The 19,081-nt window shown below is 36.1% G+C and overlaps 1 protein-coding gene across 1 annotated transcript in view; it reads right to left on the reverse strand.

Moving 5' to 3' along the window:
* The window catches only part of CFAP44 (cilia and flagella associated protein 44), a 157,203-nt gene that overhangs the window by 52,945 nt on the left and 85,177 nt on the right, over positions 1-19,081 (reverse strand). Inside the window, exons 23-24 of the mRNA XM_043594190.1 lie at positions 11,296-11,492; positions 9,501-9,675 (exon numbers count right to left, since the gene is read on the reverse strand). Of these exons, the coding sequence (XP_043450125.1) occupies positions 9,501-9,675; positions 11,296-11,492 (372 nt within the window). The remainder of the gene's footprint in view (positions 1-9,500; positions 9,676-11,295; positions 11,493-19,081) is intronic.

The following is a 19,081-nucleotide window of genomic DNA, read 5'->3' on the forward strand; positions in this document are numbered from 1 at the left end:
ACACAGATACAAAAATCCTCAAGTAAATATTAGCAAACTGCATTCAACAATACATTAAAAGGATATTCACCAAGATCAAGTAAGATTTATTTTGAGGATGCAAGGATGGTTCTATATTCACAAACTAATCAATGTCATTCACCACATTAACAAAATAAAGTATAAAAATCATATGATCATCTCAATAGGTACAGAAAAAGCGTCTGACAAAATTCACTATCCACTCATGATAAGAACTCTAAACAAAGTGACTGTAGAGGGAACATACCTTTACATAATAAAGGTATATATGAAAAACCCATGGCTAACATCATACTCAATGGTAAGAAACTGAGAGCTTTTCCTCCAGGATGAGAAACAAGAGAGAGAGATATCCCCTCTCAGCCCTCTTATTCAGCATAGTACTGGAAGTCCTAACCACAGCACTCATATAAGAAAAAAGAAAATGTATCCAAATTGGTAAGGAAGAAGCAAAACTGTCACTATTTGCAGATGATACGTACTATACATAGAAAACCCTCAAAGCTCCATCAAAAAACTATTAGAAGTAATAAGTGAATTTAATAAAGCCACAGGATACAAAATTAATATGGAGGAATTTGTTGCATTTTTATACATTAATAACAAATTATCAGAAAGAGAAATTAAGAAAACACTCCATGAGGATGTAAATGAAAAGAATTATGCACTCTTGGTAAGAATGCAAATTGGTGCAACCACTGTGGAAAATAGTATGGATGTTCCTCAAAAAAAATAGAAATACCTTATAATTAAATAATTCCACTACTGGGTATTTACCCAAAGAAAACAAGACACTAATTTAAAAAGATATAGGCGCCCCTAAATTTATTGCAGTATTATTTACAAAAAAAAATTATGGCAGCAACCTAAGTGTCCATCCATAGATGATGGATTAATTAAGTGGTACCATATACATAAACACACACACACAGACACACACACACACACAACACACACACACACACCATATACAAGAGAATATTACTCAGCTATAAAAAAGAATGCGATCTTGCCATTTCCAACAACACAGATGGACCTAGAGGGTATTATGCTAAATGAAATAAGTCAGACAGAGAAAGACAGATATATGATTTCACTTCTATGTGGAATCTAAAAACCAAATGTACAAAAAACAACAAAAAAGCAAAAACAGGTCCATAAGTACAGAAAACAAACTATGGTTACCAGAGCAGACAGGGGTAGGGAACTGGGCAAATAGGTGAATGGGAGTGGTAGGTACAGGCTTGCAGTTATGGAATGTATAAGCTACAGGGATGAAAGTTACAACATGGGCAATACAGTCAATGGTGTTGTAATAGTGTATGGTGACAGATAGTAGCTACACCTATGAGCACTGCATAATGTATAGAGTTGTTGAATCGCTATGTTGTACACCGGAGTGTGTCAACCACACTTCAGGTAAAAAATAAGGATTAAACAGAATTAGCATATCAGACCCAGCAAATCCACTCCTAGGTATCTATCCAAGAGAATTGAAAACACATGTCTACACAAAAATTACACAAATGTTAACAGTAGCAATATTCATAAATGTGAAATGGTAGAAACAACCTAAATGTGTTTCCACTGATGAACTGATAAATATGACATGGATTGTTTATTATTCATAAAAAGGAATGAAGTATTGAGGTACCTGCGTGGTTCAGTCAGTTAAGTGTCTGACTCTTGATTGTTGGCTCAGGTCATGATCCGCAGTTTGAGAGTTCAAACCCTGCCTCAGGCTCTGTGCTGACAGCGTGGAGCCTGCTTGGGATTTTGTCTCCCTCTCTTTCTGCCCCTCTTCCCCACTCTCTCTCTCAAAATAATAAACATTAAAAATATTATTAAAAAAGAGGAGTGAGGCATACATGTTACAACATGGATGAAATAAAAAGATGTACTAAGTGAAAAAAGCCAGTCACAAAGACCACAGAACCCATTATATATATAATTTCCAGAATAGACAAATCTATAGAGACAAAAAGTAGTTGCTTAGGGCTAAGAATGGGAGTTTGTGAAAATGGAGAGTGAATGCTAATGAGTAGGGTTTGTGGGGTGGGGGGCAGATAACGATATTAGAAAATAGTGATAATGGTTATGAAAGTCTGAATATACAAAAAAACCACATTGAATTGGACAGGAAATGAGAAAATTGTATGATATGTAAATTACATCTCCATAAAGTTGCTATAAAAAATTAGGAAATACAGATAAGAAAAAAGAAAAAAAAACCTGTAAGGTCCATAATCCTATCACTCCCAAATTATACTGTTGCCCTATGTGCTTTTTCATTAATAATATAGTGTAAACATCTTTCCATGTCAATTAACCCACTTCAACATCAAACAAAAGAGAGAGAGAGAGAGATTGAGTCTAGACCAGAATGAACATCTCCTACATGAGAACACATTCCATAAAGACTGGGAGAGATGGCTGTTTTATCTAATGTGCAGAAACCAACACATGGAGTCAAGGACAATGAAGAAACAGAAAAATATGTTCCAAAACAAAAGAACAAGATAAAACTCTAGAAAAAGACCTTAATGAAATAGAGAAAAGTGATTTACCTAATAAAGAGTTTAATATAATGTTTATAAAGACACTCACTGAGGTCGGGAAAACAACGTATAAACAAAGTGAATATTACAGCAAAGTGATAGAAAATATAAGAAAGCACCAAATAGAAAACATGGAGGTGAAGAATACAATAATTGAACTAAACGTTTACAAATGGTGTTCAACACCAAACTAGATCAAGCAGAAGAAAAGATTGATAAAGTCAAAAACAGAGCAGTGGAATTCATCTAATCAGAGGAGCAAAAGAAAAAAGAATTAAAAAGAGTAAAGATAAGGGACTTATGAGACATCATCAAACAAATATGCACATTATAGGGGTCCCAAAAAGAGAAAAGTGAGCAGCAGAAGTCTTATTCAAAGAAAGAATGGCTGAGGGGTACCTGGGTGGCTCAGGCAGTTGAGCATCCAGCTTCAGTTCAGGTCATGATCTCACAGTTCATGGTTTGGAGCCCTGCATCAGGCTCTACACTGGCAGTGAGGTGCCTACTTGTGATTCTCTCTCTCTCTCCCTCTCTCTGCCCCTCACTTGTGCTCTTTCTCAAAATAAATCAATACACTTTAAAAATTAAAAAGAAAGAATGGCTAAAAATTCTTTAACCTGGGGAAAGAAATAGACCTCCAGATCCAGGATGCCCAGAAAGTTTAAAACAAATAAATCCAAAAAGACCCATGCCAAAACACAGTATAATAAATTGTCAAAAATTAAAGACAAGGAGAAAATCTTTTTAAAACAGCAAGAGAAATACAAATTTTTACATATAAAGGAAGCCCTATAAGACTATAAGCAGATTTTTTAGCAGAAACTTTGTAGGCCAGAAGGGAGTGGCAGGATAAATTCAAGATGCTAAAAGAAAAAGACTGTCAACCAAAAATAACCTAACAAGCAAAGTTATCCTTCAGCATTGGGGAAATAGAGTTTTTCAGACAAAGAAATGTTGAAGAAGTTCGTCACCACTAGCCCAACCTTTTAAGAAATGCTAAAGGCATTTCTTCTATCTGAAGTACAAGGACACTAACTAGTAATAGGAAAACATATATAAGTATAAATTTCATTGATAAAGGCAGATATACAGTTAAATTCAGAACTTTAATGTTTTAATGGTGGTAGGTAAATCATTTATCAATTTAGTATAAGGGTTAAAAGACAAAAAATATTAAAAAATAACAATAACTACAATGGTTTGTTAATGGATATATAGGGTAAAGATGTGAACTGTGATATTAAAAACAAAGTGTTGGGGGTGTTAAACATACAGTTTTAACATGTGTTCAGAGTTGTTATCAGGTTAAAATACACCAATATGTTTTATGTTAAGTCTCACAGTAACCACAAAGCAAAAACCTATAATAGATACAAACAACATAAAGAGAAGGTATCCAAGCATACAACAACAGTGAGGTCATCCAGGCAAAAAAATCAATAAGGAAATATGGGACTTAAATGACATGTTAGACCAGATGGACTTAACACATATTTACAGACATTCTATTCAATAGTAGCAGAATACACATTCTTAAATGCACATGCAACATTCCCTAGGATAAATCATATTAGGCCACAAAACAAGTCTTAATTAATTTAAGAAACCTAAAATCATATCAAATATCTTATCTAACCACAACGGTATAAATTAGAAATCAATTACAAGAAGGAAACTTTAGAATTCATAAATATCTGGAGATTGAACAATGCACTCCGAACAACCAAAGAAAACATCAAAAGAGAAATGAAAAATGCCTTGTAATAAGTGAAAATAGAAATACAACATACCTAAACTTACAGGATTCAAGAAGAACAGTTCTAACAAGGAAGTTCATAGTGATAAATGCATACATCAAGAAACAAGAGAAATCTTAAATAACCAACTTAACCTTATACCTTAAGAAACTAGAAAAAAAAGCACAAAGTGAATGGAAAGAAGGAAATAACAAAACTCAGAGTAGAAATAAATGACATGAGATTTAAGAGATAGAAGGAGAGATCAATGAAACTAAGAGTGGGGTATTTTTTAAGATATAAAAAAATTGACTAACTTTTAGCTGGACTCATCAAAGAAAGAACTTAAATAAAATCAGAAATCAAGAAGGAGATATTACAACTGATACCACAGAAACACAAAGGATCCTAAGAGACTACTATGAATAATTATACACCACCAAATTGGACCACCTAAAGAAATGAATAAGTTCCTAAAATATACAACCTATCAAGACCAAATCATGAAGAAACAGAAAACCTGAGCAGATCAATTACTAGTAAGAAGATTGAATCAGTAATCAAAAACCTCCCCACAAACAAAAGCCCAGGACCATATGGCTTCAATGATGAGTTCTGTCAAATATTTAAAGAATTAATAAAAATTCTGGTCAAACTCTTCCAAAAATAAGAAAAGAGGAGGGAAGAGTTACAATTTTTTTTATGAGGCCAGCATTACCCTGATACCAAAACCAGACAAGAATACTACAAAAAAAAAAAAAAAAAATTCCAGCAATATTTTTAAAAGGAGAATACAACATGATCAAGTGAAATTTATCCTAGGAGTGCTGATTTAACATTTGATATCAGTAACAGTGACTCACAATATTAAAGAATAAAAATTTTAAAGCATATGATCATCTCAGTATGCATATAAGAATTATTTGATAAAATTCAATACTTACCCTTGATAAAAATAATAAATTAATTTTTTTTCAATAAACTAAGAACAAAAGGGAATTTCGTCAATCTGATACTGTGCTTCTAAAGAGCTGATATCACATTTCATAAAGAAAGACTTAATGTTTCTCCTTGGATTAGAAAAAGACAAGGATGTTTTTACCCCACCATTTTTATTGTATGCATTGTACAATACCATTGTACATATGCATTGTAGTGCATATCCTAGACAGCACAATGAGTCAAAAAATAAAAGACAGAGATTGGAAAGGAAGAATCTGTTTTACTCACATACAACATGACCATGTTCATAAGAAAGAAAAAAGTTACTAGCCCTAGTAAATGAGTTTAGCAAGATCACTGGATTAAGATAAATATAATAAAATCAGTGGAAAGAATTTCCACCTCTAGGAAGATGGAATAGACTTACATATTCTTATTTTTCCTGGCAAGTGCAAATAAAACCCCTAAACATTATATTTAAAAGATAAGAAGTTTCTGAAAAGTGAAAAGAAGATAGACTACAAAGAACCTTAGGACCCAAAGAAGTATATGATGGTAAGATCTCTAGACTTTCTTTTTGCCTTATATATCTCCACTTGGAGCTAAAGAAAATAGCAACTAGAAACACCATGGGGTTTAGACAATAAAAGCCCAACAAAATCTTCCTCTTCCTAGCTACAGGATCAATAAAAGAAAAGAATAGTAAGACCGAAAACTTTTAGATAATAAATGCTCTGAACTCTAGCCACACAGCACACATACACACAAATGTGGCCTATCTCCGCCCTGCCAGCAAATGTCAAGTGGGGACTCTACACTTTTACCACCACCAGGTTTTAACAAGGCAACACAACCCCTACAGGGATGGTGTTAAAGGTGAGCCCTGGGAACAGGACTTCATCTCATTATGAATATAGAATATATCCTGCTAAAGTCAGAGAAAGCCAGCTAAAACTGAATGTATAAATAAGATTCAGAGTCTCATAACATAATACCCCAAATGTCCATATTATAATAAAAAAACATTTGTCATACAAAGAGTTAGGATTATCTTAACTTGAATAAGAAAAGACAATTACTAGTTGCCAACCCCAACATGATAGAGATGTTAGAATAATCTGGCAAGGATTTTAAAGCAGCCATAATAAAGTGCTTCAACAAGTGATAGGAAGATGCTTGAAACAGATGAAAAAATAGAGTCTCGGAAAGAAATGAAAGATACAAGGAAAAACTAAATAGAAATTTTAGAACTGAAAAGTACAGTAACCAAATAAAACTTAATGAATGGGCTCAACACCAGAATGAAGGATACAGAGGAAAGAATCAATGAATTTGAAGATACAACAATAGAAATTACCCAATCTGAACCCCCCCCCAAAGACACTACAAACAAATAAACAACAAAAATTAAAAAGAAAAAAGCACACAAAGCGTCAGGGATCTAACATTTGTGATATTGAAACCCAAGAAAGGAAAGAAAAAGAGGACAGGGCTTCAAAAATCTATGTGAAATAATAGATGAAAACTCTCCAAATTTGGTCAGAGATACAAGCATACAGATTCAAGATGTTTTAATGAATCCCAAAAAGGATAAATTAAAAGATGTACCAAGACACATAATGGTCAAACTTCTGAAAACTAAGGACAAAAAAAAAAAAAAACCTTGAAAACAAAAAGAGAAAAATAATACCTTATATGAAGGGGGGAAACAATTTGAATGACAGAAGATTGATCATAAGAAACCATGGAGGCCAGGCTGACAGAAAGAAGCAAAACACTTTTTGCATGTTGAAAAGAACTGTCAACACAGAATTTTATGTCTAGTAAGAATATCCTTCCAGAATGAAGACGAAATCAAGCTATTCACAGATGAAGAAAAACTAAGAAATTGTCACTGGCATACCAACCCTAAAAGAATGACTAAAGGAAGTTTTCTAACCATAAATGAAATGATAGAAGAGGGAACTCTGGAACATGAAGAAGGAAGAGATTAAAATGTTAATGGTGAAAATACTGGCAAAAACATTTTACATCTACTATTGTCTAAGTTATGTTTAATGTTTAAAAAACTATGACACTGTCTGATGTAGTGCTAAAATGTGTGAGAAAATATTTATACAATTATATTATAAACAAAGGAAACAAGTGGCAATGGGAGGTGTAACGAGACATAAATGCAGGTAAGGTTTCTACATTTCATTCAAGCTGGTAAAATGTCAACTTGTGGACTGTGTTGTGTGTACATAATGTAATACCTAGAGTAAATGCTAAAAAGCTGTACAAGTGATATTCTCAAAAACACTATAAACACTTTGAAACTCTAAAATATTCAAGTAAACCACAGGAAAGCATGAAAAAGAAAACAGAAAACCAAAAAACAGAGAACAGAAAACAAAATATAAAATAGCAGATATAAGCCTGAAATGTCAATACTAACATGTGTAAATACATAAGTAAATACATGTGTAAATCATATAGGCGTAAGTGGCTAAATACACCAATTGAAGAACTGAGATTAACTGAGTAAGTTAAAAAAAACATAACTCCACTATATACTGCCAATAAAACACCAACTTCAAACCTAATAATATAGGTAGGCTGAAGAGCATGAAAACCATTCGAATACTGAATTCTTTCCCCCTAAGATTGGATACAAGTTATAGATGCCAGCTTTCCCTGTTTCAACATTATACTGGAAATTCTAATGAGTTCAATAAGAAAATAAAGGGAAATAAGGCAAACAAATTAGATTAGAAATAAAATTGTTCTTATTAAGAGATGACAAGATTGTCTACACAGAAAATCCTAAGGAACCTACCAAAAAACTCTCAGAATATGACACTTCAGCAAGGTCACAGGATACCAGATAAACATACAAAAATCCATTGTATACTAGCAATGAACATGCTTTGAATAACAAAGCACAATATCATTTACAACTGCCAAAAGAGTAAACTGTTTATGTCTAATTCTAACAAAATACGTGTAGGACTGAAAACAAAACACTGATGAAAGAAATTCAAAGAAGATCTAAATAAATGGATAATCATACCAGGTCCATGGATTAGAAGACTCAACATAATAAATACATCAGTTCCACCCCCCAAACTGATAACACAGGTTAACACAATTTCTATCATAATTCCAGCAAGACTTTATTTGTAAATACAGACAAGATTATTCTAAAATTTATATAAAAGGCAAAGTAACTAGAATAGTTAAAACAATTGAGAGGACCAATTTTAGGACCTATTACATAGCTACAGTAATCAAGACAGTGTGTTATTGGCAAAGGGATCAATGACACATAATAGTCAAATTATGAACCCAGAAGTAGACCTACACAAAACTCCCAGCTGATTTTTGACAAAGGTGCAAAATTGCAAAACAAATTCAATGGAGGAGAGAGAGAGACTTTTCAACAAATGGTGCTAGGGAAATTGCACATCCACAGGCAAAACAAACAAAAACCTAAAGCTCACATCTTATACAAAAATGAACACCAAATGGATCATAGACTTAAATGTAAAATGTAAAATTATAAAACTTTTAGGTAAATAGGAGAAAATCATTGGGAACTAGGCCTAGGCAGAGTTCTTAGACTTGACACCAAAAACAAGATTCATAGAAGGAAAAATTAATAAATTGGCTTTAAAAAGATAAAACCTTTTGCTCTGCAAAAGACCATGTTAAAGGAATGAAAAGACAAGCTACACACTGGGAGAAAATATTTGAAAACCACGTAACCAACCAAGGACTGATATCTAGAATATATGAAGAACTCTCAAAACTTAACAGTAAAATAGTAAACAATCTTATTTGAATATGGGCAAAAGACATGAAGAGATATTTCATCAAAAATATATGTAGGAGGCAAAAAAATGTAAAAAATGTGCTTGTTAAATAAAAGTACTTCATGCCAGAGTTTTTTTAAAGTCAACTTAAGATGACTAGACATCTAAAAATGAAAGCCAAAAACTATATGTTAGAAGAACATAAGGAAAAATAACTTGTTGGGATTGAAAAGAATTCCTCAATCCTTAAAAAAAAATTCCTGAGTATATTCACAAAATGGAATTCCTGGACCCCAAACCCTAAGAATCATAGAAGTTCCACCAAGGTATCACCACTCTGAAAAATACAGCTGATCTGTCTTCAATATCTCCATCTCTGTTTGTATTCAAAAATATTTTGGAACTCATATTAAAATGAAAGAGTTTAGGGAAAAAAAGAGAAAACTTACAGTTCCTCCCATTCCTTTCTTCGCTGCTGAATCTTAAATTGGGCCCTTTCAGCTTTTAATATAAGTTTCCTCGTTTTCTCAATTTGATTTTCCACCATAATTTCACTCAGGGTTTTAGGCCGAAATTTCTTCCCTTTGTCTATAATTGATTCTTCTGGTACATTAATACTCTCACCTGTACAGAGAGTCAACATTTTTCTTTTATTTGTTTTCAATTTTTCTGAAACATCAAAATGAAATTCTCAAATATGTTTTAAACCTGCCACATTAAAAGAAACAGAATACACTGAATTTGTAAATCACATTATTTGTTAAACAACTACCATGAATTCAATCCCATAATATGTATTTTAGAATACCAAAATAAAGAGATATAAGTCACAATATTTGCTCTAATGTACATTACTGAAAAGTTGGCAAGATAAAACATATATCAAATAATTTGAAAACAAAGTAAATAATGAGGGGGCACTGATGGATATACTGGGAAGTTGGGTAGGAACGCTTGTGATATGGTGGGAGAAGGAGGAATCAGCGAGTCCTATTTGACATATGTAATTTGAGGTGACCTATAGTGATTACAGTGGTCTGTGGCCAATTAAAACAGTAGTCAGGAACATACAATCAAACCTATGATTTAAAAATTTTTAAATTAAATATCTACTGAGGCAATTTCTTAATTCATGTTCAAGCTATGGAGAAATATACTCTAGAGATACTTTGGGGGGAAAGTTAAATAATAATATGGGATGGTCATATAGTTATAACTCACCATTTCACTTTTCATATTTCAAATATACGGTAATATGGAAAAGGAAGAGTTTAATGTGGCTTGGGTGGTCATGGAAAGACTTTATAACAAAAGTATAATTCAATCTGGAATCTCTAAAAACTGGTAGAATTCAGAGAAGAGAGGAGTGAATTGGTCATTCAGGTCAGAGCCTGGGTCTAAAAGTATCTGGCATATTTAGGGAGCATTAAGCAAGACAATAGGCTAAAAACACCAGTAGAACAGTATGAAAATGCACTAGGAAACAGAATTTGTAGGAAACAGAATAGGAATATACTGTGGAAGGATTAAATACCAGGATAATGATTTCAGAATTTATCCCAGAGGCAGAAAGGAGCCAGTAACGTTTTCTCAATAAAGAGGATAAACAGCATTAATGTCAGTACCGTATCATGGGCACTAGTTGCAGTGCCTTTTATTTATTTTTGACTGGGCTCTACAAGTCATTCCCAGAATTCTTATCCTCCTCTTACTCATCTGCAGTCACCCTGAGGGCAGTTACAACAGGCAGGCCACAGAGATTAAGTGCATTTCACACCTGAATTCTCAGCTCATCATTCTGTTTAAAGCATAAGCACTTAGAAGCTGGTTTGAAATGCTCTACCCCCACTCTCTGGGATGGAGCCCAAGAATCTGTAAAGAAACACTGCCTAGAAACCAGCAACTGGGGAAATCTTAGATTTAAGAAGAGTTAAAAGCGGGAAGTAAGAAATTAGCAGCATTAGGTATTCTTTACCCACTTCAGTCACATAACCAGGGTGGGTTTTCCTTAGCAACCTGCATCAAAGACCTGGTGTGAAGCATTTGCTGGAGGAACATGGCCTCTCATTCTCAGCCAAACCACTCACATCTGGCTCTCTTGATTATTATCCAAGGGAATAAGGAAAGGGAAATAACAGAGTGAGCTCAAGTCACCAGAAAGGGTTTGAAAGTTCTGCCCATAAAAAGATTATTCAGTTTTGAAATCTTAATAAAGATTCAAAGACTTTATGTCATTTAAGCTACCTGTATCTTTCTGGCTATCCTTTCTTCCAGCTCCCTCTTTTTCAAATCTCTCCAATTTGCTTGTTCTTCTTTCTGATTGACTTGGTCGTTTGGACTTGGAGTACTTAGAGGGCTTCACAAGCCTATAGGAGGATATCTTGTGATCACTTTGTATGGCGTGAACCACAATTGTATCACTTTCCAATGAATCACGAAATCTGAAAAAAAAATAGAAGATTTGCGATCATAGCCATTTTAATCATTTAATTATACCATTTTAATCATTCTGCATGATTAAGTAATAAAATAGGACCACAATAACTATGCTTATAAATGATACTGTATTGTGTGGATCCAAAGTTGGAAAATGCATTAACCAACAAGAATGTGATAGAAGTTGCATAGGACTTTGTTAAAGAGCAAGTGGAATTTTCTAATTAAAATATTAAACAACTGGTAGGAGGACGCTGGGCTCACCGCGCATCCTACTGATGACTTAGATTCCACCTAGACCTGCCTAAATAACCTAGAAAACCGCCAGAGGATTAGCAGAACGGAGTCACCGGAGCCAAGCACAGACGAGAGGCCCACGGAAGAGGGTAGGAAGGGCGGCGAGGCGGTGCGCACTCCACGGACTGGCGGGAGGGAGCCGGGGCGGAGGGGCGGCTCGCCGGCCAAGCAGAGCCCCCGAGTCTGGCTTGCAAAAGCGGAGGGGCCTGACGGACTGTGTTCCCACAGCAAGCGCGACTTAGCGTCTGGGAGGTCATAGGTTAACAGCTCTGCTCGGAAAGCGGGAAGGCTGGAGGACAAAGGGAGGGAGAGCTGCTGAGCCCACGGACGATAGAGCTCAGTTTGGTGGGGAACAAAGGCGCTCGCCAGCGCCATCTCCCCCGCCCATCCCCCAGCCAAATCCCAAAGAGAACCAGTTCCTGCCAGGGAACTTGCTCGCTCTGCGCAAACACCCAACTCTGCGCTCTGCGGAGCCAAACCTCCGGAAGCGGCAGCGGATCTGACTCCCTCCCGCTGCCACAGGGCCCCTCCTGAAGTGGATCACCTAAGGAGAAGCGAGCTAAGCCTGCCCCTCCTGCCCCTGTGCACCTTGCCTACCCACCCCAGCTAATACACCAGATCCGCAGCATCACAAGCCTGGCAGTGTGCAAGTAACCCAGACGGGCCACGCCACCCCACAGTGAATCCCACCCCTAGGAGAGGGGAAGAGAAGGCACACACCAGTCTGACTGTGGCCCCAGCAGTGGGCTGGGGGCAGACATCAGGTCTGACTGCGGCCCCGCCCACCAACTCCAGGTATACACCACAGCACAGGGGAAGTGCCCTGCAGGTCCTCACCACGCCAGGGACTATCCAAAATGACCAAGCGGAAGAATTCCCCTCAGAAGAATCTCCAGGAAATAACAACAGCTAATGAGCTGATCAAAAAGGATTTAAATAATATAACAGAAAGTGAATTTAGAATAATAGTCATAAAATTAATCGCTGGGCTTGAAAACAGTATAGAGGATAGCAGAGAATCTCTTGCTACAGAGATCAAGGGACTAAGGAACAGTCACGAGGAGATGAAAAACGCTTTAAACGAAATGCATAACAAAATGGAAACCACCACAGCTCGGCTTGAAGAGGCAGAGGAGAGAATAGGTGAACTAGAAGATAAAGTTATGGAAAAAGAGGAAGCTGAGAAAAAGAGAGGTAAAAAAATCCAGGAGTATGAGGGGAAAATTAGAGAACTAAGTGATACACTAAAAAGAAATAATATATGCATAATTGGTATCCCAGAGGAGGAAGAGAGAGGGAAAGGTGCTGAAAGGGTACTTGAAGAAATAATAGCTGAGAACTTCCCTGAACTGGGGAAGGAAAAAGGCATTGAAATCCAAGAGGCACAGAGAACTCCCTTCAGACGTAACTTGAATCGATCTTCTGCACGACATATCATAGTGAAACTGGCAAAATACAAGGATAAAGAGAAAATTCTGAAAGCAGCAAGGGGTAAACGTGCCCTCACATATAAAGGGAGACCTATAAGGCTCGTGACTGATCTCTCTTTTGAAACTTGGCAGGCCAGAAAGAATTGGCACGAGATTTTCAGGGTGCTAGACAGAAAAAATATGCAGCCAAGAATCCTTTATCCAGCAAGTCTGTCATTTAGAATAGAAGGAGAGATCAAGGTCTTCCCAAACAAACAAAAACTGAAGGAATTTGTCACCACTAAACCAGCCCTACAAGAGATCCTAAGGGGGACCCTGTGAGACAAAGTCCCAGAGATATCACTACAAGCATAAAACATACAGACATCACAATGACTCTAAACCCGTATCTTTCTATAATAACACTGAATGTAAATGGATTAAATGCGCCAACCAAAAGACATAGGGTATCAGAATGGATAAAAAAAACAAGACCCATCTATTTGCTGTCTACAAGAGACTCATTTTAGACCTGAGGACACCTTTAGATTGAGAGTGAGGGGATGGAGAACTATTTATCATGCGACTGGAAGCCAAAAGAAAGCTGGAGTAGCCATACTTATATCAGACAAACTAGACTTTAAATTAAAGGCTGTAACAAGAGATGAAGAAGGACATTATATAATAGTTACAGGGTCTATCCATCAGGAAGAGCTAACAATTATCAATGTCTATGCGCCGAATACCGGAGCCCCCAAATATATAAAACAATTACTCATAAACATAAGCAACCTTATTGAGAAGAATGTGGTAATTGCAGGGGACTTTAACACCCCACTTACAGAAATGGATAGATCATCTAGACACATGGTCAATAAAGAAACAAGGGCCCTGAATGAGACATTGGATCAGATGGACTTGACAGATCTATTTAGAACTCTGCATCCCAAAGCAACAGAATATACTTTCTTCTCGAGTGCACATGGAACATTCTCCAAGATAGATCATATACTGGGTCACAAAACAGCCCTTCATAAGTTTACAAGAATTGAAATTATACCATGCTTACTTTCAGACCACAATGCTATGAAGCTTGAAATCAACCACAGGAAAAAGTCTGGAAAACCTCCAAAAGCATGGAGGTTAAAGAACACCCTACTAACGAATGAGTGGGTCAACCAGGCAATTAGAGAAGAAATTAAAAAATATATGGAAACAAACGAAAATGAAAATACAACAATCCAAATGCTTTGGGACGCAGCGAAGGCAGTCCTGAGAGGAAAATACATTGCAATCCAGGCCTATCTCAAGAAACAAGAAAAATCCCAAATACAAAATCTAACAGCACACCTAAAGGAACTAGAAGCAGAACAGCAAAGGCAGCCTAAACCCAGCAGAAGAAGAGAAATAATAAAGATCAGAGCAGAAATAAACAATATAGAATCTAAAAAAACTGTAGAGCAGATCAACGAAACCAAGAGTTGGTTTTTTGAAAAAATAAACAAAATTGACAAACCTCTAGCCAGGCTTCTCAAAAAGAAAAGGGAGAGGACCCAAACAGATAAAATCATGAATGAAAATGGAATGATTACAACCAATCTCTCAGAGATACAAGCAATTATCAGGGAATACTATGAAAATTTATATGCCAACAAATTGGACAACCTGGAAGAAATGGACAAATTCCTGAACACCCACACTCTTCCAAAACTCAATCAGGAGGAAATAGAAAGCTTGAACAGACCCATAACCAGTGAAGAAATTGAATCGGTTATCAAAAATCTCCCAACAAATAAGAGTCCAGGACCAGATGGCTTCCCAGGGGAGTTCTACCAGACGTTTAAAGCAGAGATAATACCTATCCTTCTCAAGCTATTCCAAGAAATAGAAAGGGAAGGAAAACTGCCAGACTCATTCTATGAAGCCAGTATTACTTTGATTCCTAAACCAGACAGAGACCCAGTAAAAAAAGAGAACTACAGGCCAATATCCCTGATGAATATGGATGCAAAAATTCTCAATAAGATACTAGCAAATCGAATTCAATGGCATATAAAAAGAATTATTCACCATGATCAAGTGGGATTCATTCCTGGGATGCAGGGCTGGTTCAACATTCGCAAAACAATCAATGTGATACATCACATTAACAAAAAAAAAAGAGAAGAACCATATGATCCTGTCAATCGATGCAGAAAAGGCCTTTGACAAAATCCAGCACCCTTTCTTAATAAAAACCCTTGAGAAAGTCGGGATAGAAGGAACATACTTAAAGATCATAAAAGCCATTTATGAAAAGCCCACAGCTAACATCATCCTCAATGGGGAAAAACTGAGAGCTTTTTCCCTGAGATCAGGAACACGACAGGGATGCCCACTCTCACCGCTGTTGTTTAACATAGTGCTGGAAGTTCTAGCATCAGCAATCAGACAACAAAAGGAAATCAAAGGCATCAAAATTGGCAAAGATGAAGTCAAGCTTTCGCTTTTTGCAGATGACATGATATTATACATGGAAAATCCGATAGACTCCACCAAAAGTCTGCTAGAACTGATACAGGAATTCAGCAAAGTTGCAGGATACAAAATCAATGTACAGAAATCAGTTGCATTCTTATACACTAACAATGAAGCAACAGAAAGACAAATAAAGAAACTGATCCCATTCACAATTGCACCAAGAAGCATAAAATACCTAGGAATAAATCTAACCAAAGATGTAAAGGATCTGTATGCTGAAAACTATAGAAAGCTTATGAAGGAAATTGAAGAAGATTTAAAGAAATGGAAAGACATTCCCTGCTCATGGATTGGAAAAATAAATATTGTCAAAATGTCAATACTACCCAAAGCTATCTACACATTCAATGCAATCCCAATCAAAATTGCACCAGCATTCTTCTCGAAACTAGAACAAGCAATCCTAAAATTCATATGGAACCACAAAAGGCCCCGAATAGCCAAAGGAATTTTGAAGAAGAAGAAGACCAAAGCAGGAGGCATCACAATCCCAGACTTTAGCCTCTACTACAAAGCTGTCATCATCAAGACAGCATGGTATTGGCACAAAAACAGACACATAGACCAATGGAATAGAATAGAAACCCCAGAACTAGACCCACAAACGTATGGCCAACTCATCTTTGACAAAGCAGGAAAGAGTATTCAATGGAAAAAAGACAGTCTCTTTAACAAATGGTGCTGGGAGAACTGGACAGCAACATGCAGAAGGTTGAAACTAGACCACTTTCTCACACCATTCACAAAAATAAACTCAAAATGGATAAAGGACCTAAATGTGAGACAGGAAACCATCAAAACCTTAGAGGAGAAAGCAGGAAAAGACCTCTCTGACCTCAGCCGTAGCAATCTCTTACTCGACACATCCCCAAAGGCAAGGGAATTAAAAGCAAAAGTGAATTACTGGGACCTTATGAAGATAAAAAGCTTCTGCACAGCAAAGGAAACAACCAACAAAACTAAAAGGCAACCAACATAATGGGAAAAGATATTTGCAAATGACATATCAGACAAAGGGCTAGTATCCAAAATCTATAAAGAGCTCACCAAACTCCACACCCAAAAAACAAATAACCCAGTGAAGAAATGGGCAGAAAACATGAATAGACACTTCTCTAAAGAAAACATCCGGATGGCCAACAGGCACATGAAAAGATGTTCAGCGTCGCTCCTTATCAGGGAAATACAAATCAAAACCACACTCAGGCATCACCTCACGCCAGTCAGAGTGGCCAAAATGAACAAATCAGGAGACTATAGATGCTGGAGAGGATGTGGAGAAACGGGAACCCTATTGCACTGTTGGTGGGAATGCAAATTGGTGCAGCCACTCTGGAAAGCAGTGTGGAGGTTCCTCAGAAAATTAAAAATAGACCTACCCTATGACCCAGCAATAGCACTGCTAGGAATTTATCCAAGGGATACAGGAGCACTGATGCATAGGGCCACTTGTACCCCAATGTTCATAGCAGCACTCTCAACAATAGCCACATTATGGAAAGAGCCTAAATGTCCATCAACTGATGAATGGATAAAGAAATTGTGGTTTATATACACAATGGAATATTACGTGGCAATGAGAAAAAATGAAATCTGGCCTTTTGTAGCAACGTGGATGGAACTGCAGAGTGTGATGCTAAGTGAAATAAGCCATACAGAGAAAGACAGATACCATATGGTTTCACTCTTTTGTGGACCCTGAGAAACTTAACAGGAACCCATGGGGGAGGGGAAGGGAAAAAAAAAAAAGAGGTTAGAGTGGAGACAGCCAAAGCATAAGAGACTCAAAAACTGAGAACAAACTGAGGGTTGATGGGGGGTGGGAGGGAGGAGAGGGTGGGTGATGGGTATTGAGGAGGGCACCTTTTGGGATGAGCACTGGGTGTTGTATGGAAACCAATTTGACAATAAATTTCACATCTAAATAAATAAATAAATAAATACATAAATAAATAAATAAAGGTTAAAAAATTTTTTAAAAATAAATAAATAAATAAATAAATAAAATAAAATATTAAACAACTCATTATTAATCAGTATATAATGCCATTGTTTGGCTAATATGTAGAAAAACAAAAATTTTTTGTAATTTAATGGTAATTAATGGTAATGGTAATTTAATGGTAAATGTAATTTACTGGTAGTTTAATGGTAAATGGATCTTAAACTGTAAGAAAATATACTCTACTGCCTGTTATCTTATGAGATATCTATTATCATATGTATACATATATATCTCACATATGTTACCCTATTTGCTTCTATAAAAAATATTAAACTCAAATTCATACTACTCTACAGTTCACTTTTTTTTATAGCCCAAAGATATTTGTTCTTTATCAATTAATGCTTAATTCTTGCTATGTTTTTATCACTGGTTCATAATTATTTTCCCATCTTTTAATTTCAGAATTTAACTTATGTATATAGTAATTATTCCTAGTTTATCTTTCTTACTATTTTTCTAATTCAATCCTTTTAACTCTATTTCTTCTTTTAAAATGGCTTACTATTTCTGATTTTCCCTTTTCCCTCATAGCATAGTACCTTTCTCATCACTATAAAACTTTATTTTCTTGCCCACTGGAGTTTTACTCTTTAAATTTTAGTCTTTTCATGAGACACAGATAACATGAAGGAAAAATATGCATGGTTTTGATCCCATAAAAATATAAAACTTATGCACAGTTAGAAAAATGTGAACAAAGTTTAAGGCAAATGGCATTGGAGGATATAGCATTTGCAATATGTATAAAAGAAAAATACAGAAGTAGTGAATCAAATTAAGAAGAAAATCAGAACTCAAAGGAAAATGAACAAGGAATCTTCCTCCGAAGGTTAAATATAAATGAACTATAAACATACGAAAAGAAAGGTTCAGAAGACTAATCCTCTGAAGAACATCAGTGTATGAAAAGAAGTGCTTAACTTCACCAATAATCAGAAAAAATGCAAATGATTTAACCGAGAGTTATCACATTTGCTCTATTAGATTGGTGAAGATGAAAACACTGGTACTACCCAGTGTTACTCAGTGGTACCACGTTATTCTCTCCCCTAATCCCATCAGATATCTAGATAATGTGTTTCCTTCCATATGTTTGTTGAAGATGCAAAGCTGAGGAAGGAGGATGCAGCCTGGAAGGGAAGGGAAAGCCAGGAATTAAGGAAACAAGTATTTGAGGGCCAGAAGACTGGGGAGGAAGAGCTTCCACCTGACAAGGAGGAGGATGGGCAAATTGGGTCCTAGAGCTGTGGGTACATATTCCCTGCTTCCAACAGCCTCTGGGGAAACAAAAGTTCCCAAGGATAATGTTTGCAGGTGTGTTCGATTCTGGGAACAGGAGTTTCTGGCCTCACCAAAAACT

This window comes from Prionailurus bengalensis, chromosome C2 (genome assembly GCF_016509475.1).
Source record: "Prionailurus bengalensis isolate Pbe53 chromosome C2, Fcat_Pben_1.1_paternal_pri, whole genome shotgun sequence".
NCBI lineage: Eukaryota > Metazoa > Chordata > Mammalia > Carnivora > Felidae > Prionailurus > Prionailurus bengalensis.